We start from the raw sequence: 24,344 nt of genomic DNA, 5'->3' as shown, positions 1-24,344 counted from the left end.
GGTACAATCTCACACTTTCATCTAAAAAAATGGTCAATAATATTTTGTTTTAGCAAGTTTCTTTTCTTTCTTTCTTTTTTTTTTTTTAATTGTATTTAGATCCCCTTTTCTTTCTTTCTGATAGGCAACAAAATGTGCCCAGTCTTAGGGATGGTTTCCATCCATCTAGACTTGCTACTTACTTCACCTTTCATCTCACTCTGATCTCTATTCATGGCCAAGGAACCCATCCAAGAGCAGGAAAGAACTAACCTTTCAAAGACTTACCTACCCTTAAGAGTAACAGACATCCACCGAGCAACCCATCAGTACTGCAAAGAGATGTAGTTGTAAGAGAACTGCTCGGTAATTTTCTCAGACCTTAAGAGAAAACTAGTTAGCAAGAAGTGATGCATGCGAATCTTGCCAACATTTTTCCCATATGCACGGGTTTTATTAGTAGGTTTTTTAGTATATTTTACTCTAAAATGTTAAGTTTCTATGAAATCTTGTCCATCTGATCCATAAGCTTCTCATTTGTGCTTCAGAATTTTTTCTTATGGAATTCCTAAGGAATTACTGTGATGTCATATGATTGAACATTATACTAACCAGTAAAAATAGTAAGTTGTGTTAGTAACTCTATATATGTATATTGCTGTATATTGCAATATAAAGACATGGCCCTGTTTTTTTAATATCAATTCCTCCTTTTATACAGAGCAGGAAAAAAAATTGGGAAGATTGTATTTCTGAATGCCACAGCTGAGGGAATTGGCAGAGATCAGTCACTCTTTAATTCCAGTTTAAAATGCACAAAAGATAAATCCCCCCTAACACTAAACTAAGAAAGAAGAAAATTCCTAGAGCTGGTATTCAAGTGAATGTTTGGTGTGAATAGGAGCCATGTAGCCAAAGTCCACTTGTACACACTTCTCCTGTCTGTCAGCATGCTGCTATGACAGTTTGACTTAATTAATAGAAATAATTATTAGCATAATTTTTAACTGTCCAACCGTGGATTGTCTTTCATATTTATTATGTATATATTATATAAGTTTTAAGGTAGTACATAGAAGAAAACTTGTTTAAGGTTGTATTTGGTTATGTAATTTAATATTTTGTATTAAAATTCAGAAGTAATACTGTAAAAATTCAGTAGATCGTAAATAGTATATAGCAAATAGTTTCATAATGTATAAACTGATGTTAACAGCATAGGACCTGGTAAACAATTCACTTTCAGTAAAAGTTGGAAAAATTCTTCTGCAAGAGGTAATCTTTTACACTGATTTTACTGACATTTCATGTGATGTAATATGTGATGTGTATTTGAAAATAGTAAACATTAAAACATTTTTTAAATGCATTCCATTACATTTACAATTAAATGTTTTTGCAATATTCTTTGAAGGGTCCGATTAAATCTAGTTAGGTGAAAGTCAGTTCAACATCAAGTATGATCACATGCTAGACTCACATGTGAACGCTAAGTGGCTGAAAATACATTAGATTAAGTAAATTACTATTACTATTAGTGTAATTGATGTGCTAGTTGTTTGGTGGTTTTTCTTGGTCGAGGAGTATGGATTGACTTGCCTTATGTTTGTTTTGAGGAAGTTCCTTTAGAATTAGATCTTATTTACAGTAAATCTGAGGCTGTGGTTCCACTGAAGCTGAAGCCAATCTAAATGTTGATTGCTGCAAACCCTACTTTTGGCCATATGTTACCACTGCTTTCCCTTGAGCTCTCTTTACTGTGCTCTTCTCCAGCATTTTCACTGGCATCTTCATTCATTCAATCTGACTTAAAACTGAATCACTTGTAGCTCAGTGGCCTGCTACTAACCTAGAGAAGTATATTTTGTAAGATTGGTTTTCTGTTTCTTTGGCTTCCCTTTGGGATCAGATCAATACCGATGACAGGGAGACATGCGATCAGGTCTGGGAACAAAAAAGAAGCAAGATAATCTCTTTCGATAAGGACTTGGTTTTAGGCCAGTTTAGTTGTATTGTCAAGATGCACCTTGGATGGTGTTCTGCCATGAAACAACTCACCTCTCTGAGAAGGCAGTGCGGGGACCCGGTGATCTCTCCAGGTCCCTTCCAACCCCTATGATTCTATGATTCTATGATCATCCAAACTCTACTGCTAATACAAGGGAGCAGGCAGAAACACTTGGCAGAAAGCATACTAGCAGCTCTGATGTAAAGCAGTTAAAAGTGTCATGAAACTGCAGCTTTAACTAATGAAATTGGATAGTTGGCTATGTGTTGCTTAGGAATTGTCAGAATATATTAGCTTTTAATTTAAAACAATGTCATTTATAATCAAATGAAATAGTGTAGTAATGGGTTAAATGTGTTGTAATTTAAGTGTGATATATTGGAACAGTTTGAAATTAGCCCTGTAACATCCAGTTACTAAATTATTGTATAATTGTTTTATAATTTTTATAATTAATGTTTTGTAAATATTTATAAGTGGGAATCTGAACTTGATTTCTTTCACATCCATGGAATTTCTGTTTCTTAGTGCAGGCTTAGATGTACTTGTAAATTCCCTAAAATTCATGAGTGGCAACATCTTACTACAAAATTGGTCACTCAGCTATGTGTTATAGCAGTAGACCCCAGCAGATTTTAAACATGTAGATCTATTTGCTGTCAAGGCTTTCTTCCTATGTAACAATGTCTTGTTACTGCATTAATTGTTCCAAGACTGCCAGCACTTCTAAAGTGATGCTTAGAGCCTTTTAAAAATATAATAATTATTTCCAAAGTACTTAGAAAAAGAAGTTCAGTAGCTTAAATTTTATCATATTACATGTGCAGTATTGCATCATTATAATTATCTTGAAGCGCTGTATCTAAATAGTATTAATGAGGTTAATAACCATAAGAAGACAGATTTAGAATCTCATTGCTAAAACTGGTCAAATAATTCATAATGAATTATTCACCTTGTTTTTTTCATGAACTCTTGGTGAACAGATTGTGATTTTCTCAGAAGGATTAATTATTCAAAGTTATTCACCAAAAAAACTTAATAATTCTTGGGCTCAGTTTCTTGGTGAGCAATATATTGTGAACATCTGACCAGCCCCAGTATTGTAAATCATACAAAAGTGGTTCTTTTTCCTATTGTGGCCTTTCCTGATCAGCTCACGTCTTCCTGAGATGAAATGTTTATAAGACTTTTTTTTCCCATACTGTCTGGGGAACTGTCCCTTCAAATCTGACAGAGACATACAGTAGCAGTCTCTAAACTAATACACTATTGTCTCTGCTTTTCAGTTACTAAGTATTGTATGCAGTATTAAGCCTTTACCTAGTTTTCTACATCTTACTCTTCAAGCAAAAAACCCCACGAAAGTATGAAAACGAAGCCTTTTAAGTTGTTCTCATGAATCAAATGGAAATAGCCAACACTGGTCGCCTACTGGCACAGTGACTCTTCTATTACCATCACATTTAACTGACTTGTTTTCTTCTTCACCCTCTGCTGTTCACAGCTTCTCTTTAGTAATGTCAGGAGAATGTACTTGTAAAACTACATCCAATTATCATCTTCCTCAGTGTACTGCTGTAAAAGTTGATGGATTGCTTTCTACAATACAAAAATCAGTACTGGATTGGCACAAAATGATCTGAGTGATTTACCATTCTTACCTATTGTCTCAGTACCATGGAGAAGAGTCTGATAATGAAATAGACTTCTCAAAGTATAAAGTTGTTCAAGTAACACTAAAATGGTTTCATTTATTGTAGTTCTGCTTTCTATATCACCTTATATCCTTTACTTAACTCTACTTCCGCCCCCTCAGTATCTCAATAAATTCTTAGATTACTTCTATATCTTAAAACCCCCAAGACAGCCTCTGTTCCTTTAATGGGACATCCCCAGAATATTTCTGGCTTTCTTCTTAACCCCTAGTTTTGAGTTCTGGACTGTTAGCAAGGTGAAAGACATCACATGGTGAGACTGGTCCAGAACCTCATGTAGATTTTTGGTCAACCAACTGCTGCCAAATAAAGCAATAAGGATTGTCTTATTTGTGCCTTTTCCCTGGTATTAACAGGCTTATCCTGATTCATAACTTTTTTTAAAATTAGTATCTTAATATTTATTTCTCAGTCAAACTTGGTTGAACTTTTGTAACAGCTTTAAAAATTATTAGGAAATAGAACATAAACCCCTAAACACCTCTTTTTCCTTATTTTCTCCAGAGTCCAGAATGTAAAAAAACATTATCTCCTAAAGTAGGATAAACAAACATATTGAAATGTCTGAGTAGCATAGTACTCAGAAAAAAAACAATACTCTTTGCACAATTGTATATATGCCTATGCAAAGGTTCCCATATAATTATACCTGATGCAAAGGTTCCTGTATAATTATATGGGAACCATACCCAAAGTTGAGAGAGATTCTGTTCTGCAGTTCCAGGTGTCGCAGAACTCACCAAGCAATGTGTGCAGTTACACAGCGCCACATGTTTTCCAGTACAGAGTTTTAATTAAGTGAGACGAGGATGAAGGCCCCAACCCTGTTCTCTTCAATCATGACTATAATCCCATTAATTTTGTTATGAATGTCCTGGATACAGTTGATTTCCATGAAACTGTAAACAGTAGAATTTCTTTTATTAAGCTGTTCTTTACACTGCTTGAGATTATATGTTCAGTATTATCTGAACCTGTTCTTTAAACTTAGCTGATTAAGCAGTTAAGGCATCGTTAGAACAGAAACAGCTAAGGAGTTATGTGAATGCAAAATATTTTATTTATGTATACACACATAGATATATTCATGGAAGTCTTGAAGGCCATTCTTTGCCCAAATTAAAACTTGAAAAGCAAATTCTTTAATGGGAGGAATTACCAGATCCTATGATAGTTTATATAGACATTGGGATACTGATGTAGGCAAATAATAGGAAACTTTCAAACATACTTACAGCATTTTTAAGGAACGGTTATGTTGTTTGTGTTTATGAGACCTTAGAAAAAATAAAAGAGTGGATCAACAAAGGTGTTGAAGAAGTGTTACAATCTGGAAAAAGGCATCACTAATAAAAACCCAGACAAGCATGGAGATGGGAAACTCATTTGAATGTAAATACTGCTTGTTGAATATCTTGCAAACAGATTTTCTTGTGAGTGTGGGGTCGAATTAGTATCTTAGTTAGGCTAGTCTTCCTTTTGCTGTAGCCGACTTTAGGTGAGGATTCATATCATTCTGCCTTTGGGACCCTGGTATTTCAAAAAAATAAAAAATAATGTCCCTCTCAAAGATCTGACTGTTTAAGGATCTGTGAAGATAAATGTGTGTATATTCTAGTTCCAGCTGAAAAGCAGAACGTATGGATCTGGTTATATCCCCACTTTCCTGTAACTTGCGCGCAATATTGATTTGACAATGAAACAGGATGGTGAAGGGTTATGTTATAAATCTAAATATATTTTCTTTGTCTGAGTTATCGGGTGCTACTTAGCAAGCCGCTGCCGGACTTGGGTGGGGAAAGCCTGTTTTGAAGGTAGAGGAGAGGGGGCAGCCAGACTTAAGGCTGTTGCGTGACTGGCGATGTGGTAATGCAGAAAAATCCTTGGCTTGTGCGGGAACAAATGCTGTTCGAAACGCGGGGCTGGTTCGCCCGGCGCCGCTGCCCGCCGGTGCGGCGGGAGGCTGCTCTGATCTGCGCGGCTCTGCGCTGCTGCGCTGCGGCGGGCTCGGGCAGCGCCGGAGGGTGAGACCTCGCTACTCGCCTGCACCACGTTCCGAAACAGCCTCCGTTTGGAACCGAAATACAACCGCAGTGTAGGAACCCAAAGGTGTTTCAACTAAAAATGCAATTACTGAGTAATAAAATGGAAAAGGCTTAGTGTGGGAGTGTGAGTGGCGGCGGGAAAAGACGGCAGAAGTGGCGGGGTCCGAGCAGGCTCCCGCCGCACGGCGGGCTCAGCGCGAGCACGTAAGTGCCTTCCCGAGGCACCTGCCCCTGGAGAGGAGCAAACTTCCCGGCCTGCTTTCCTGGAGAATCCGCTTTTCCCCCCGCATCCTAAACACGCCGAGATCTTCATTCGTGAAAATAAGGCTTGTAAGGATTCACAGATTATCGAAAACATTAGCCGCTCACCCCACCCCACGCCTGTCCTGGAAGACACAGACGTGCGTTGGGGAAAGCGCTGGGGACGGGCTGGTGTGAAATGCAGCAGCCTTGCAAAGCCTTTCCAGCTCCAGCCTGCTATTACAAGGAGAAGATCATGTGAGGATCCTTTGAAAGGCAATGTTCTGACTAAAGCAAGCAACTGCATTAATTGGGAGTCTTGTATTCATACATGCTGGGCTAAATAAAGCAGGCTGGATTGCTGCAGCAGGCTGGGGAAAATACATAAAACTAATCCTTTCAATTACTTTGTCGTTGATTAGAGTATCCATAACAAATGCACAGCCCTAGGAGTAGCATGTAACACGCAACATCTTTTCAGGGAACGGACGGGATAAGCATCTTAAACTAAAACAAAATTACTTTTTTTTTTTTTACTTTTTTTTTTGTTTGTTTTTGGTCATTTGGGGGGTGGAGGCGGAGGAAAGCGCGAATTGCCACGATTCTCTGCTTTCGAGAGCCGAAGCTACAAGGTATCCCCCCTTTTTTTTTCATCGCCTGAAGTTAACTTTCATGATGGAGACAAACTCGGCAGGACAACAAAGCTTTGATCTTTGTGTGAAGGAAGAAAGTAATAGAGTGAAAGTCTCTCCAGAGGGTAATTATTCTTTGGCCGCTCAGGCACTAAGTTCCCTGTCACTGTTAAGGTTAATATTAAGGTAGCTGCGCTATACTTTCCTATATTAAAAAAAAAAAAAAATCCTCCCCAGAATGTTATACTATTAATTGCCAATTTGCATATGTGTGCAGCTGCTGTTTTGGCTCCGATCTTCCATCCGATAAGCTTGCTGGAGGTATCACAGAGCACTTGGCAGCTTTCCTATTTGAAAAGAAAGCCTTCCTAACTACAGAACAGCTGATAGTCTATCAGTGATAGACCCTGATGGCGTGAATTACAATTACACTACTTTTCACACTAAATCTGGGTGATAGCTACTTGGAAAGAAGTTTCATCATTTTTTACCACAAACTGGAAAAAGAATTACATGGTCATGCTGTGCTTTTAAAGGCAGTTTGGTTCACTTTTGTCTATTTAACACCTAATTCCGAGGAGTCCATAGGCATCTGGAGATCTGAACGTCGCGTAATGAATTCACTGTTTAGATGGAAGATTTTTTAAATCTACCTCAAATTACATTTATTAACAAGGCGAGCAGGAAGTGTTAGAGTTGTTAGACGCTTCATTTATTAAATAATTTGTGGGTATTTTCAGTTGTCATATCCAGAGTCATGGGGGTTTACTTATTTTTTAATTAGCAATTCCAAAACAATGCTACTGCAATTTAACAATTCATCACGTAATCTGGGGCTGTTCAGTTCAGCCACTAATGCTAGATAATTCAGATTGTTATTTTGATCTGTTTATAACTCATTTTGTTGTGATAAGAGAACTGCTGCCTTGAAATTAAATGGCGCGATTTCCTATGGACCTTGTTGCGACCTAGAAACTAACTATATCGTCTTTGTCTACCTATTTCTTAACATTATACCTGGTATAGTAAAGCAATGGTAATTTTAAAATTCCACTTATTTGTTCTCTCACTTCGCGATTGGTCCTATTTCGCCTTAGTGTGTTTTCATATACCACCGCGGAGAAGGAGGTGGGAAGAAATGCAAGTGTCAAAGTAAATTTAATTCTAAGAGTAAGTCACCCACATTGCTGCAGAGGTCACGATGTCTAAACTTTTTCCTTTATACGCTAGCGAGTTGATTTAGCGAGGTGCTGCCCTGGTAGTTAAATGTAGCTGTTTAAATATCTTACAAAGGCATGGTGGAAAGCCTGACTTCTGACGTAGCTAACCTAACAGAAAATAGACTTTGTTTTCCTTTTTTAGTTGGTTGCTTTATTAGATTTCTCACTCTCGCAGATTATCCAAAAACTACCCATTGATTGATCGCCCGTAGAGCTGCATTTGGTGTAAAGAAAAACTTCACAGCTTTATTGGCTCCCAGGAGACAAAACAAACATAACAAGATATTCGTATTAATACAAACAATGCAACAAATGAGAAAACCATCACATTCAAATAACGGTAACGTCAGTCCAGTGTACATCCCAGCCCCTGGTAAACTAGACATGGCAGCTCAACTAATCACCAGCGCTCTCAGGCACGGGTCCCTATGGGAGTTGCGTTATTGCTCACAGCATCTCATCATCGCGAACACAGTTAACCTAAGAAAATGCCACCGAATAAAAGTTTAAGATCCCGGTTTAACGGTATTTTACTGCAGCTTTGCGACTCCAAAGGTTGAGATTAGTCGATTTCTTCAAAAACTTTTGTGTGTGTGTGTGTGTGTGTGTGCATGCTTGGACCTAGAAGCTGTTGCTCGTTTTTTTAGGGCACCACACATTTAATCGTAGCAAGGAGTTTATTTTGGGAAAAGAAAGCGAGAAGTTTCGAACTTTCTGCCGTTTCCTCAGAAGACAAAGAAGGGGATGTGTCCCTTTAGCCTTGGGGAAATTTAAAAAAAAAAAAAAAAAAAAAAGAAGTCCAAGGAACAGTTTTATTTTTAAAGAAAGAACCCTCCCCTGCCAACATAAACACTCCCACACACGCCACCAAGTTTTGTTTAAAAGTAAGCTAATGCCCTCTTAGCTTCTTCTCGGAAACATCACAAAAGGAAAGGGACCGGTTTTGAGGGCAGCAAGCCAGTCAGTCCACTCTCGTGTTATTTCCAACAAAGTCTTTATCAAAAGATGCAATCAGACTGCTATATAGTAACATTTGCTTCACCCGCATTTTCTTATAATAGCCATTTTCTTCACCCTTTAATGGAAAAGTCACTTAGGCCCAGTGGGAAATATGGACCTTCTGAAATGCTGTGGGAGTCTTAGCATTCTTATCATCTTGTTACCCTCACGCAAAGGGCTAGGTAATTGCTATTCTGCCATTCTGGTAATCTCTTCTCTTTGATAGACTGACTTAAATCAAAGTGAAGCTGGATTTGTTGGCCATACGATTCCCTTGAAGTCCATAAGTGGTTTGACAGTTCTGAGAATCGCATCATGCTCCAGGTCTTGCATCCATTTTCCGCCGGATTGAGAGGGCGGAAAAGGCTGAAGGGACTGCGTTTTCTTTCTGTGTTTGTAGCGTCTTCGGGCCCGACGGGCATTTCTTGGCATTCCTGGTATTCCTTGTGAAATAAAAAGCAAGGCTAGGTTAGAAATGCTTGCTGCAGTTACGCCCATTACATTTTAACGGGCTTGTGAGTTTGAATGCATGACTGCAGGCTCCCTGCTAATAACATCTATATTGGTCTTTTTTTCACACTTGACTGTCGACCCCCGTACCCGCCCGCCGCAGCAGAGCTGTGCGTGAAACTTCGGGCGCACAAGGCTTTCGGCGTCGGGTCCTCTATGCGGGCATGGTTTACATCGCCTCTTTCGTTCCTGGGTCTGTAAAACGTATAAGAAGGAGAAACACGCACGCGTTTAAATAATTAAAAAAAAAAAACCCTCGAACACTCTCTCACCCCCCCAACCCTATGTAAAACTAACCTAATTTTTAAAGAATTTGTAAGGCTTACGGTATTTTGTTCTCTTAGAAGAAACATACCACACATGTCTTCAAATAGTTGGAATTGCAATCATGGCACATAATGCCAAATTATCATTGCACAAACTAAATTTTAAATTTACAACTCTTAAATCCTTGCTAAGGTGTTGGAAGCTATTTCGTGACCAACTGATAAAATATTTCGTATTACTTTCCAGCTACGTATTCTTCTCAGATTTATCTTGCTTGAAATGTGCGTGTATATATCCACCAAATGATATGAAACAAAAACTTCGGAGAAATGCGGGAAATTGTATGCTGAAGGTGGTATCAGAAACTATACAAATTAATGAAGGAGGTTTTAATGGTAGCTTTAAACCGGCTGTTCCTGTTCCCTGGGCAGAAGGAGGGTAAACCTGGCGGCTTTATTCTGGAAGACTTTTGTCATTCCTTGAATACTTAGGGACACTAAAGTCTCTGAATAAAGAAATCAGATGAATCCGTTCTAATTAGGGATATTCCTGTTGTTACTGTCTTGTATCACTTGAGGCAACTGGGAATCTATATGTAACAAGCTTATTTGATCTGTATCAACTGCAGTTAAATGGACACATGGATGAGAACTCTATTAAAAAAATCAGTGTACGCGATTTTGGCTGCTGAGTCTCCGTGGGCTTTCACATCTCGGATGGCATGGAGCCCGAGGTTTCTCTCCCGTGCTCCTATTGAGCTTGGACGTGGCTTTTTTACGCCCCCACCCTTATGCCCAGAGTTATGTACATGTTTCCACATATTAAAATTGCAGTCTACGCTGCTCGGATTGACAACACTATCAGAGCCTCCCCAGCCGTATCCATCGCCAGGTCTATGTACACTCTGTACGGTATCACTCAAGCCAGCTAGTTCCGTTGGTCTGGTTCTGTACTGGAAGAGAACTTGCGTTAAGGCTGCATAGACATTTTTCTCCTGCTCTCTTCACATTCTATACCTCTTCCAACTACTGAAATCCCGTTAACCCAACAGAAACCTCCAACGCCCGGCTGTTGATAAATTGATGGGTCGGATGGCCTTTCACCTGGTTGTCACCCCTGGAAAAAAGTGCTAATGGACATTTGTAGATAAGATTCTCGCCCCACCGGAGGCTCAGTTTCTGCTGTGCAGGCACGGTCCTGACACACAAAGGCTCGACTCCACACCCCGCCTGTATGTGTACTCTTTTGTATGCACACTGACCCCAGGCATAGTTGATGTGGTTTTTCAGGGCACCTGTTGTAAGCGGACGTTCTGGCAGTCTCGCAGTCCGGGATCTGAAGGACTGGTTTCATTCCGCTATCCCGCCTACGCCCGTAACCCGTGTACAGGAACTTTGTCATGGCGAGAAGGGCAGATAATCTAATAAAACCCCAACCCAAAACACAACAACAAAAACCCCCAAACCCAGAACATTATTTGTCATTCCTTTGCTGGCGGCCAATTCTAAACTTCATTGGCAACGTAGCAATAATGCCAGGAGGGGTGACCGTGCAGCTGTACGGGCTGCCTTGGTTCATCCATCATTACTTAGCAAATGAGCCGACTGGCTTGTGGGCAGGTACAGAAGCCCTGGCAGGCAAGCAAGAGAAGAGATTATTTTTGCATATCTTCTGTGAATCTCCAGGGAATTCAGTGGCGTTCCTGATCTCAAATGCTTGTAATTAAGAGCATGGCATCTTTGGGCTGGAGAATTCCGGAGAAAATCATTTTCACAGCACCTAGAGGGCTTGATGTCGCGCTTGATGACAGATGGGAAACCTTTATGAAGGCTCCGTAACCTTTTGCCCTGAGAGACTATACTTTTTGACACTGCAGGACTGGGAGGATATAGATGTTTTTACTCGGGTGATAGTGTGGTGATTTTTAAAAACAACGAGTCATTTATTAAAGTATTTTAATGAACTATGCAAACAGCGAAAACCTGACAAAGCTTGTGTCACTGCTGAGAGCGAAAACATAACTATTAACCATAGAGTGCTTTGCTTATGGAGACACTTATATTGCACAGAAATAAGGCGTAGGAAAAGACTAGCAGAGAAGATTTATTGTTTCATCTTTTCAGATCATGACCTCAGGAATGCCATGCCACTTCCATTAATCCTTTTCTTATCTTAAAGATGCCCGTGAATATGAATAAAGTAGTATTTAGGAAAGGATAGAAGGAAAGAGAGAAGGAGAAAACAAGACTCATTCACATTCCGAGTCTGCTTTCTGTCTCACACGTATTACATTTCACAAAACAGATAGAAACAATAGAGCTTATTAAGAAAAACTTGTTTTGAATGTCAAATTAAGCATAATGAAAATACACACGTTTTTACAAGTAGTTATTTTTTCACCAATTGAATATCTCAAACCTTTTAAAAGTATGTATTTGTCTCTGCAAAATGTTTTCCCATTAGCTCATTTTCACCATATCACCCTGCTATATGTATATATTTAAAATGTTTAATTCGGTCAGCTCAGAGACCTTGACAAGCACAGCACCTTGTCTGCGGCCAGACGTTAACCAATAGGGGTGCCCGAGCCCAGCTATTTATGAGCAGTATCAGTGTTGGTTTCCAGGTTGAACAGGCTGATGCACGGATCAGTCCACACTATGGCTTCTAGGGAGGAAAAAAAGTAATTATCATATTCGAGACGATATCTCAGCATTCCTCTTTGACACAAATACTTTTCTAGTGCAGCATAAATCATCAAAATAGATATAATAATATGTTACTAGTTTGGAAAATTATGTGAAATCAAGAAACAATACAAGAATATTTTAATGTAATTAGACTTGACCTAATAAAAAGTCAGTTCCTCCTTTTATCCTTGTGCACAGTTATATACAATTTACAGCTAATAGCAAGGAAAGGCAAGTTTTTATCTCTACCCCCATATCTCTAAATTCAGAATCACAGAAAAACCAGTCTCCTTTAAAAAGGGCACAGAAGTTGTCTTGAATTTTGCTTTGTATTGTAAAGCCATTAAATCAATATTCCCAATTTGCACAAACTTGCATAGCTAGTATTATAAAATCTCTTAAAACATAAAGCACTCGAATGTTGAGCATTAAGGTGGACTGCATTTTTCTACTTAGGTATTGCAGTGATCTGGGAATTTATTTTTACAGCCTGAGATGTCAGTATGCCACAGAAGCATGAAAATCTCACCATCTGTATGCTCATGGACAATCTCATCAAGTACACTCAACGACAGACTTAGAATAACAAAATTTAAACGCTATTACTACCGCCTAGCCATACATGCACTCGATTCTATTTTAAATAGGATTCAACCTGAGTTAACATGCTGCTTACCTCAGGCCTAAAACAGTTTAATCCCTTCCAGTGTTTGCTTACCCGCATGAATCCTGTCATAAAACAGGCACATGCTATTTGAAATAACACTTGTTAAATTAAATAGGGAGTTACACAGAGGCGCATATCATTAAATATAGCCAAGTGCTGATCCAGAACCCAGTGAAGGTTCAGGAGTCAAGCAATGGCTTCACCTGGCAGCTTACCTAATGTGCTGGGCATTGTCCTTCTGGATATGTGTTACTTGTCAGTGCCAGGAAACAAGGGTATGTTTTAGTTGGAACTCTGTTATAACAGACACTACATAGTTTAGATTAACTCCTTTCAGTAGTACAGCATCAATGTGTTATTCCCTTAACATAAAACATACAGATTATGTAAATCTGTAATAAATACTATTTTGAAGTGTATAGTAATCAGAAATCTTTCAGGGCAGGATGGAATGGAAACTGAGAAATATTGGAGAGTAAACATTCCAACGCTCATTCCTCTGCTTCTCCCTGGCAGTGCAGAGCACTCGCTGTAGCTGGGCTGTGAATGTGCCAGCACTAGGGTTCGCCCCGTGAGTGCCCCAGAGTGGGGGCTTTCTGGGAAAGTGAGGGCCAGAGGGATCCCATGAAAAGCGTTTCTCCAGTCCCTGCAGACCCTGTCACGCAGTTTGTAAATGGGAACAGTTGCTCCTGGTCTGAAGGAAGGCCATCCTTTTCTGTACCTCCACACAGGGTACACGGGGTCATTCAGGCTTCCAAGGCCAAAGCGATCCAAGAGGCAAAAGGCAGCGGTGGAAGAGAAACCGTACAACTTGCTTACAACATGTTTAGCATTTCGGCCTCTAGTGACTGTGCAGAGCTAAGAGGGCAACAGAGTTCCTGGAGTCCATCAGTAATTGGCACAGCTCTGCACATTCCTCACCCTTGCCGGCCTGGTCTGGGTCTTCAGCAGTAGGTTGTCTCTTACCAGGCAACACTGCCGCGCTGCCGGCTATCGTCTGTCCTCTTGTGGGGAAGTGGGAGCCAGGATATCAGCATGAAGAACCCACAGGACTTGTACAAAGAGCCTCTGCCCCTTGCAGGGACGCGTACTGACGGGCTCCTGGAAGCCTGGGCACCAAGGGTGAGATCTGAAATCTACCACTGATAGCCGCCAACCTGCCAGATCCCCTAGGTGCTGCCTGCCCCGCCGCGGGGTCCCACCGGGACTCTCTCTGGGTTACCCCCTGTCGCGGGTGTGGTGCTGTCTGCTGCGGAGGGGTCTGATTGTGTTGAGCTTGCCACGCGGCCAGCGAGAAGGAGGGATCGCGGCAGGCAGGCGGAGGGAGGGAAGGAGAGAAAGAAGGAAGGAAGGAAAGAAGGAAGGAAGGAAGGAGGCCGGGCTGATTAGCATGCAGCAGCGCTCGCAAGCCCGGCTCCATTGTTTTAACACCTCCCCTCTCCTCCGCGCCAATCTGTCACCGTTCAGCAGGCGAACGCTGCTGCCTCGAATGCTGCTCTTCTCAAATGAGACGGATAATTAGCTGCCCCGCACGAATGGCGCACTCTTCTCACCCCTGATTGCTATCACCTTCTTGCTCCTGGCAGTTTTGACACCTCGTAATCAGCCTGCTGCTTTTTCTCTTTTCTTTCCCTATTTCTGATTTTTTTCTCCCCCTTCCTTCAGTTTTTTATTTTTTTTTAAATGCAATCCCAGTTGCCATTTGGATTGAGACTCCTCTGTTGAGTTAACCTTGTATGATTGCGGGGGAAAGGGGAATGTACGGTAGGGAGGAAAAGAAATCGCCTCCTCTGAGTCTCATCTGCTGAGTGAACCATGGGTGGGGGTAGGAGCATTTCGGCTTGATCCTCCAGCGCTTTTGTTCACAAGGGGGAACAGCCTCTTCTGAGCATCCTCTGAATTAACATTATCTTGGATGAGGAAGGATCGTGTGTGGAGTGACTCCTCCGCTCAGTTAATGGCTAAAAGTCTGAATTTCTGTTGAGTTATCTGCTAGCTAAAGTCAGCAATATGAGGAAGGGATTTTAAAAGTAAGTTCACACGGTCAGGAAGAGCTCCCTTCCTCCCGGGCAGCCAGGGAAGGAAGGTAACTTCTCCTGAGCCTTTTAGAATGAATTAACTTTCATGGGAGTCGCAAGAGAGCTCTGATTGGAGTACGAGATGGCAGAGGGAACTTTTTCCCTTCTGATTCCAGAGAAATAAGAGATCTCAGTTAATGCTCCGGTGATTTCTGTGAGATCTTAAAAAACAGAGGACTCGTGGAATCTGTCATAGGAGCGTTTTTCTCTCCTCTAACAAGCACTGACAGTCTAATTACTGGAGCTACGAGCAGCTGTCGAGTTAGCCGGAGAGACAGAGGAGCTACATGTGTTCTACCCGGCCGCCGGCACTGAGCCCCTGCACCAGGCTGAGGCAGCCATAACGCCACAGCATGTCCCTCAGAAACCTCCTAAATAAAAAGGGGAGCGGTTTTGCTCCCTTGCTTTCGAGTCAGAGCTGGCGTTCTCGCTAATACTGTCTGTAAACATGGGGGTTCCCCTATCGCGTACCGTCAGCGCAAGGCGGCGGGACAAGTGACCAGGCGGGAGCCGAGGAAGCAGCTTCAGCCCGGGGCTAGCCGGGGAGGAGGAATTTGGTAGTACGCCTTAGCGTGAGCCTGCTGCTTTATGTCCCCTCGATATTATTATTATTATTATTATTATTATTATTATTATTATTATTATTATTATTATTATTATTATTATTATTATTATTATTATTATTATCCCACTTCGCATTTGGATTCAACCTCCTCTGCTGAGTTGAGCTTGTGCGGAAGGGGGAGCGGAGGGGAGGAATACTGAGCCTCCTCTGGTGAGTGTAATAAAGCAGATGTCCCTGCTGGCAGCAGCAGCCTCCTCCAGGAAAGCTGCATGAGTGGGGCCCACTCGGGGACCGCACCCGCCTCCCACTTCAAGTCGCTCAGAACTGCTTAGCGTGAGATCTTTTATTTATTTGTTTTAAAACCTGACTGCTGCCCCTCGCAGTGGTCTGAGCGGTGAGCCTATCTGGACGCCCTCAGGCAGCAATAGTTCTAAGCACACAAAATTAAACAGCTTGCTAAGACGCTGCACGAGGCAGGAGCTCTCATAGCGGGAGATGGATGGGGTCTTCTGCTGGTCGCCGAAGCTTTGGACAACCCTGTTACTCCTCCCGCGCTCTGCCCTGGCTGCAGGGGAGGCCGCAGCTCTGCGGGCGGAGCAGGGGTGCCAGGCTGCCTCCAGCAACAAAGAACCGCGGCCCAGCGCGGGGACCGGGGCTCGGCCCAGGGCTCCCTTCGCTGCCAGCGGAAGAGCTCATGAGGAAAACGCCTCCGTGCCTGGAGGGACACACACACACACTCACACAGATGACTTTATTTTCTTTAAAGGTGATTCTCAGTTTGTTCAGCTCTTAATAACGTGAGCTCCTGAGCTCGAATTTCACGCTTGAGAGCACAAGTCGGTTTTGTGTCGGGCTGGCTGGAGACGTGTGAATCCCCTTCCCTCCTCCCAATCCTGGAACTTGCGCCTCTCCCAGGAACCACCCCCAGCCGTGCTCCCTGGGGAGGTACTTCACACGCCGCACGGCGAGTCCGGGGATGCGCGTCTCCGCAGCGCTGGGTACCGGCGGGGCTTTGGAGCTGTTAATAGTAACAAACTCTTTCTCCAGGTCATGTAGCAGACGTGCACTGTACGGTGCTGTTTATTACAGTACACTCTGTTGACAGCCAGTCACAAACATGAGAGGTTTACAAGAGAGAAAATAACTGCATAAAAGGAAATCTCTAAAAATTATGCAGGTCTTAATTCTTCCAGAATTTGGTCACCTGCAAGCAGATATTTAAAAAGAGAAACTGCTGTGCCCTTCTGCCATGAAAATATTAATGCTAATTATTAAATATCAGGACTAAAACCTATATTCAGTTCAAATGCAAAAAGCTCCAAGTCACCCTTTATCATTTAACTTAAATTACTTAGTTAAAAAAAAAAACAACCCACTTTTTAATTTGATCCCGATAAATGCAGAAAATGTGCAAACTTTATCAGAATACAATGTTTCAAACTAAACACAAATTTAAATTCCATTGAGAAGGACACTAAGCATATACAGGATAAAAACAAAGTCACTGAGATTTGGGTGATGAGGTTTTCCCGTTTCCTTTCTAAGCTGTAACAGACTTGAGTAATCATAGCAGACCAGAGGGAAAGGTAAATAATCTTTGGTCGTCTTAGTTTTAAAAAAAAAGTCACTTTTTTTTTTTTAAACTCTATCCTGCATACTGATATGACCTTTTCCCATGAAGGTATTTTTACTAATTATTAATGCTGCAAAGGTACATGAAAAAAAAAGTTATTTTTTCATAACATGAAAAATAGCAACAAAATTGCCACTGTTACATTTTAGCAAAAGGGTCATTTATATGGTGTGTTTGATTACTTCGTCTAGTAAACAATGCATCTGGAAAAGTTAACCATTCATTTATGTTACCAGTGAGAAAGCCTATCCTAATTTTGGCACATCTGGCATTCAGTTACTGTGATGATTTTACAAGAATCTGAATTAAGAGGGTCATTATTGTAAATTAAATTTTGTAATTTTAGAAATGAAAAATGAGAGCCTACTTCTCTTCCTGTTTGCTTCAAGAAGGAGAAAATCACTGGATACTGAGGAGAATCTTAGCATTACTCCAATTTCCTCAGACAGATTAAGGCTTTAATCCAACAAATCTACACTCATAAATATAATCACGATTTTGGGCCCATTCAGGCATGGATTAATTAAAAAAGAAAAAAAAAAAGCTGTTTAACATCACTCTCAAAGGTAATATTGAAGTGTAACAAGTAATAATGGCATTACAGTACTAGTGACTTAAAACTGCATTTTGCCTTGCCAAAGGGCAATTTAAAATGTGCTTATCTGACCAACAATTTCAGTCATGAGTTCTTGTTAAAAGAAGTCCTAATTCTTAAATTCTTATTATATCTATAAACCAAAAAAAGTATCAAAAGTATGCAGAAACAGTGATCCATTAAATTCTCATACGTTAAGACTGTACTTTAAAGTGGGAATTCAGATGCCGAAGAAAATCTTCCTTAGATGTTATAGATGGTGGGAAAACTTCTCGACAGAATTCACATATTCCACACTGATTCAGTTCAGAGGCTGTATAAGCTTGTGCCAGCAAATCATTGTCTCGAGGCCGCCAAATGAGCTAAAAGAAACAGAAAATGATTAGTGCTGTGGTTTACAATGTGTTTTATATTATGCTGTGATTCATATTTATAGTAAAAAAATGTGTCTCTCTAAAATAGGTGTTCTTTACACCTAGACATTACCTAGAGAGTCCTCTAATAAGAAAAGCAAGATAGGATTTTAATTTTTTAAAAAGTTCTATAAACATACTGCAAACAATTAGAATGCCTTGGTATCTATTAATGATAGATACTGCTGTGAGTAAAAGTCTGTAATATGTCTGATAAATATTAAGGCTTTTCTGTAACTTTGTATTTCAGTATTTTACTGTAGAAGTCATAGTACATAGCAGCCATTTAACAGAAATGAGAAAATAATTATTACTTTAGAAGAACATTTTTTTTGTACAGAGTTCATATGAATAATTTTATTTCTATTCTTACTGACACATAACTAGTTTTCAGTTTACTGACAAAAAGACTAGAGCAATGTCATATAGCTTAAGTTACTTGCTTGCTCTGACTGCCTTTTAGTCTCAACTTGTCTCAAATAATCTGGTTTGGGATTCCCTCTGCCATGACGGTATCAAACTCATTGGGACCATCTGAATATCTATCCATGTATTCAAGAAATTCTGTAAACTATGCTAAAGTTGATTCAGCATCTGTACAGCTCTTGGTTCCTGAGCTAGTTAGCTTAAAGCCACCAAGTATGTTTACCTGACATTGGAGTTCAAGGGGCCCGATGCATACTTTATGTCAGAGTGTACACTAATTTTGTAGCATCATACCAAGTAGGAATCATAAAGTCTTCTATCAGTTTTCAAAGTAAAGTTAAAAATCTTTAATAACTTTGTTATTAGCAACAAAAAATTACATATGTTTACATTATATGGCCCAGACAGTAAGGTTTTGACTAAATTGAAAATTAAATGCATACTACCGTGACAGAATGGCAGCAAGCTGGTAGGAGCTCTATGTGGGGATGGAACCTAGGAGAGCACCCTACAGCTTTTTTGGCTCAGTTTTCTTCTATCTTGTTTCACTCACACATGGAAAGGCAAGAAAGAATACTTCAGAAAGTAGTTTCTTTAGAAGTTTTAGATTTCTTGCTATCATTAATTTTCATCTCTTACTCAGATTTCATCATGGCAAATGGTTAGAATCTACTGTTTATTCCTCCCGTGGTAACTCCCTGTACATCTAAACTGGCTTTCATAGTGGTTAAATCTTGTTTTTAAACCATCAAAACTTCTTGGAGTCAATTTCCTGTCCATTCCCTACTTAAAAATGTTTAGCTTATCAGATAGCAATAGCAGATTTACTGTCTTTCATTATGGTCAGCAATCCATATAATTAAATTGACTAATTAGTAATTAAGTGCAATCACACCACTTTTTTCAGCTCAAAGAGTCTACTTATTGTATGTTGCTGGTGTAAATTGCATATTAAATCTATCTAGACACTGACACACTTAAACATCCTTACAGAAATGTGTTTAGAATTACTTGTTTCTAATATATTATCATGTAAAGCACCATTTAAAAAAGATAAAATAGTATTGTAAAAAAAGCACAAAGGACTCGGCAAGATTTCTAATCCTGGAAGCACAAGGGGAGGTACTCATCCAGCAACCTGCTGAGGCAGGCACTTAACTTCCATTGCTTTCTTTGAGCGTTAAGCATGTGCTTAATATGCTTTCCAGAACAGGGATACATTTAAGCAGATGTTCCATTTCAAAACTATTAATATTCAGATCAAGATCAAGAGACTATAAGTTTGCTTTTAAAACAGCGAACATTCTTTGAAGTATTTTTTTGGAAACAGCCCCCTCAAACTGTGCATACCGATGAGCACATGCATCTACATGCAAGTCTCATATAATAAGAGTCCGTAAAATCCTAGATTCACTAATATCCATGTTTATTTTAATCTGCTGCTCTTTTCAGTCACATGTGTTTTTTTAAAAAGTTACATCCTCAGAAAACAGTACTGAGTTTTCACATTTAGTATCCACATAGAAGGAAAGAGCTAAATTTATTACAGCAACTGAGAGCAGTTCCAAGAACTTACTGTTGCCAAATCTATTGCATTTATGGGGTTTTCCATTTTATAAGTTAACATATGTAGTAAATACTTGAAAGTTTTATCTACACTAGGAAAAAAAAATCAGGTATATAATTCCTTCCTACTGAAGCTTCACCAGTGGCAGGGATGATGGAAGCTGTAAGTAGTCTACCTACCCCTTAGAAAGGTGGTAAAAATACTAGGAACAAGTTTATGCATATATTTTGCTATGTTTAATACAGTCAAAAGGCATGTATGTAAGTATTTTAATCTACTTATATATTATCTGTGAATCAAGTCTTAAGCACAATTAAAACCCTCTAAAACGCAGTCCAATTCACTGGAAAAATGCTTAGAAACCTCTTTTGAAGGCAGCAGAATAAAGGTGACGGATGTTTAAATATATTGATGCACAAAGAAGCAAAGATCCTGAAGTAATACTCGCTTATTTCAAACAAGCTTCTGCATAAGAGATATCATTTCAATCAATGTCCTGTATATTCTACGGTGCTATTGTAGATATGACTTACAAATACTGAAAGTTCACCACTGCCTTTCTTTTCTCCAAGCATTAGCATTATTACATTTTCTCCACAAAGTAGATAATTTACATTTTAGATCATGGCTCCAAATTAATCTCCTTATTTTGTAGAAATATCAATGTTCAAGCCAAAGGCTTATTGCTATTCAATCATGATTCTCTACTTTTTAAGCTGCATACTGCCCTATCAATTTATAATCACATACCAGCTGTTTCACTTGCTGTAATACACAATGCAGGGTGCCATCTATTGAAAAATGAATACACAGACTAACTAGTAAAAGAACAAGCTGGAGAGGGAATACAGAAAAAAAGGATAGTAACAAGCAATGGAGTGAATGCTTCACAGCTCCACAGGAATTCTCCCAGTGATATAATAAATGGTTTAATTTGTTTAACTCAGTCACAACTTTAACTGAGGATCCAATGAAAAATAAAGCACAATAAAAACTGTGATTAGTAAGTTGATACAGAATTGAGATCTCTTATGTTACAAATAGATATTTAAAACACATTTTGGAAAATCAGGCTTATAGTTTAAAATGCAGTGATGAATAACAGCAAACTTTACATGCTTTAAACTTTTTTGCAATAGAAAATTAAACTAGACTGGGTAAGTTTTAGAAGAAAATATCAAAGCTTTCAAACTTTCCAAATGCTAGTTTTGCCTGTCATGCAGTGGCCGAATTGAGAAGTAAAGCTCTTCTGCTGCAGGTACCTTGTCTCTAGCAAAGAACGCAAAACCACATCAGTGTATAAGATAAAATTATGCCAAATCCACCCTCACAGAATTCCTAAATATCCTAAATAGCACAATTTGCTTATTCTTGCAAAGCTGTTCTCTCACAGAGAGAAAAGACACAGAAACATAAAAAAAAAATCAGTCTATGAAGGTATGTAATAATTTTGCCAGCTATTTCAATTGAGACAGGTTGTTACACAAAAGCAGCAAAGTATTGGAAGACGTGGTTGTCGGAACCTGCGAAGTATTCTTCTGCATTACAACAACTGGGCCTTGCTTTCAGAAGCTCCCATGGGCTTGAAGTAACTATAACTGAAATTGAAGTCTAAAGTATCTGCATTAACCTATTTTTTTTTTTTTTACTGAAGTTCCTTTCATTTGGGGGAAAAAAGAGAAAAAAGCTTTCCTCCTTGACTGCCTAAATTATGAAGAAAAAATTCTAGGTTTTCTTAGAGGGGAGGAACAGGGTGCTGTTTATACCTCAGATTGATATAAAAAGTAGATATTTTTTTCCACAGTTAAGTATTTATCTATTCAGCTTTTTAATTAGTCTATTTGTCATATTCTTTGCTGTACATTAAAAACAATTAAAACAATTATGTGCCATATTCAACTGAGATCAAGGGTAGAAAGCAAGCAATCTAGGGGGCAACTTCTGATTAACAACAGCTTTGAAATAGATATAGAAGCAATTAATATCTAAATGAACTGAAATTTGTGCAATCATACCCAGTGCTTACATCTGCTTAAATTCCTGCCCTTTCACTTGAAAAGTGCCTTGTACACATACTTCAGTATCAGGAAGAAGAACTGACAAGAGATAGTCTGATAAGATACCTCATAGAATATATTAATCCCGTCTCAAAGATCTTTGCAAAGTTATTGCCCAAACCATTAGCATTTTTTGAAATGCACAGTATTTATACAAAGATACCTGATGAGGACCTCTGATGGTTGTCCCAGCAGCTTCTAAAGAAGAAAAAATTACTTCAGGTACACCCTGGTTTGTGTGCTTAGGTACAAATGTGAAACCAGTGTCTGTTGTTTTTAAACACGTTTTGTCACGGGTATTTTCTATGGGCATGTTTGCATGATTTGGGGGATTTGTTTTGTCAACAGTAGTTAAGCTTTGTAAAGCTGAGGCCATGAGATTGACTCCATGAGCTTCAAATGAGTTAGGTTCCAATTTACTGAGGTTAACAGCACGGTCTCTGTGCTCCAGGTTAAAACTGTGATCTTGAAGCATGTTTTCAGCTATACCAGTACAAGCAACTGTTGGTTTTTCCTGAGTGCTCTGCAAGAAAGCAGAGTCATTGTCTGTAGGTGGAAACTTGACATTAAATTTAGAAAGTGATTCTACAGAGTTGTTGTCCTCATCTTGGCCCACTCCTCTTGGTGTGATAGATGTGATGCATGATGCACCTCTATTTATATCCTTTATAACCCGAGGCTTAAAAAGCTCTTCTGCTTGTTCATCAGTTTTATCAGTGCACTGTATCGGCATGGAAAACTGTATTTCTGTGAAGAAAGAATGAAGAAAACATTAAATAGTTGACTAAGGTGTAGTTATTAAAGGTGTGGTGTTGGGATACTTTTCCTGAGAGGTTTTTGTGCTTCCTTCTTGGCTTTTTAACTTTTATATTTTCTCTTTGAAATCAGTTTAAGGCATTGCTCTCTTTCGTAAACATCGGCTCTGACACAAAAACTATCAGAAAAGAAATAAAAGGAAAAAAATTGTCCTAATAGTTCAATTGAATTTTGATTTATGGCTATAAACATTTTCATTTTATTGAAAATCATGTTGTCCCATGCTCTTAGCGCATAATGGCATGTATTTGCTGAAGTGTTCTGGCAGAAAGAGACACTGGAACCAAAACCATTTCACATGGTGCCAAGAACATGCTAGGAGCTATGAGCACAATTTTAGACGTTATTCAGGTACCGAAGTCCCATTAGTTTCCAAATTAGGCACATTTTAAAACTGAATAATTATTCAGAATTGGGGCCATATTTTCCCTTTGTTTTGAGAATTGCCTCTTCATTTTTGGCACTTTAATAATAAAAATGGTAGTAATATGTATGGTTACTCCTCATTAGGTGAGAGAACAACTACAGTACACATTTACTGTACAGCAGCCTTCCGACATCACTCAGGTATTATAGTCATGCAGGGCACAGAAGTAACGGAAATCAAGCAGATGAAATCTGTACCATGTACAGCTTTTCACACAGCTGAGTTAGGCACTCAAACGAACAAATCCATTCTGAAAGAAGTTGCCAAGCACTCATCCCCCCAAGTAAGAGGTTAGTATTGTATAATAAGGATTTAACTATAGAGTTCAGACAGCAATTTGAAGCCACAAGCTACACATTAGCGCTTCATGTAGCAAAACTTCAGTAATGGTATAACCTAAATTAGAAGCAAGTGCTGAAATCGGTGTCTTGTGCTTCAACCGTGTAGCTTTGGCAGGTGTTTTTTGAAATCACTTAGGAGTCTGAACCTACTGTTAAGAAAAGCTAGTGGGGAATACCCATAGTAGCTCACATGATATTAAATGTAAGCATTAGCAGAACTGGACATTCAGGACCACTTCCAGTTGCAACAAAAATCAAGGCTTTTTATTGTTTTCAGGAAGCACTGGATTAAGCTCTTACAAAACAATATTCAAAAGTCTGCACAAGGAAGTCTAGAAAATGACTCATCTGACTGTCCTCAGTCCAGTGGTTTTTCTCTAACAGATATGGGGCTAGAGAAATTCATAATAGACATCTTTTCAACTGACAGCTAAATTAAAAGCAAGCAAGT

General features: G+C 39.5%; 1 protein-coding gene across 1 annotated transcript in view; it reads right to left on the bottom strand.

Annotated features, from left to right (window-relative positions):
• Positions 1-16,666: 16,666 nt before the first annotated feature.
• Positions 16,667-24,344, bottom strand: part of TANK (TRAF family member associated NFKB activator) — a 28,567-nt gene continuing 20,889 nt past the window's right edge. Inside the window, exons 8-9 of the mRNA XM_084264705.1 lie at positions 22,473-23,056; positions 16,667-18,208 (exon numbers count right to left, since the gene is read on the bottom strand). Coding sequence (XP_084120831.1) covers positions 18,041-18,208; positions 22,473-23,056 — 752 coding nt within the window. The 3' untranslated portion in view covers positions 16,667-18,040. The remainder of the gene's footprint in view (positions 18,209-22,472; positions 23,057-24,344) is intronic.

This window comes from Gallinula chloropus (genome assembly GCF_964237585.1).
Source record: "Gallinula chloropus genome assembly, chromosome: 5".
In the NCBI taxonomy this organism is placed as follows: Eukaryota; Metazoa; Chordata; class Aves; order Gruiformes; family Rallidae; genus Gallinula; species Gallinula chloropus.
This window is presented reverse-complemented; position numbering and strand designations above follow the sequence as displayed.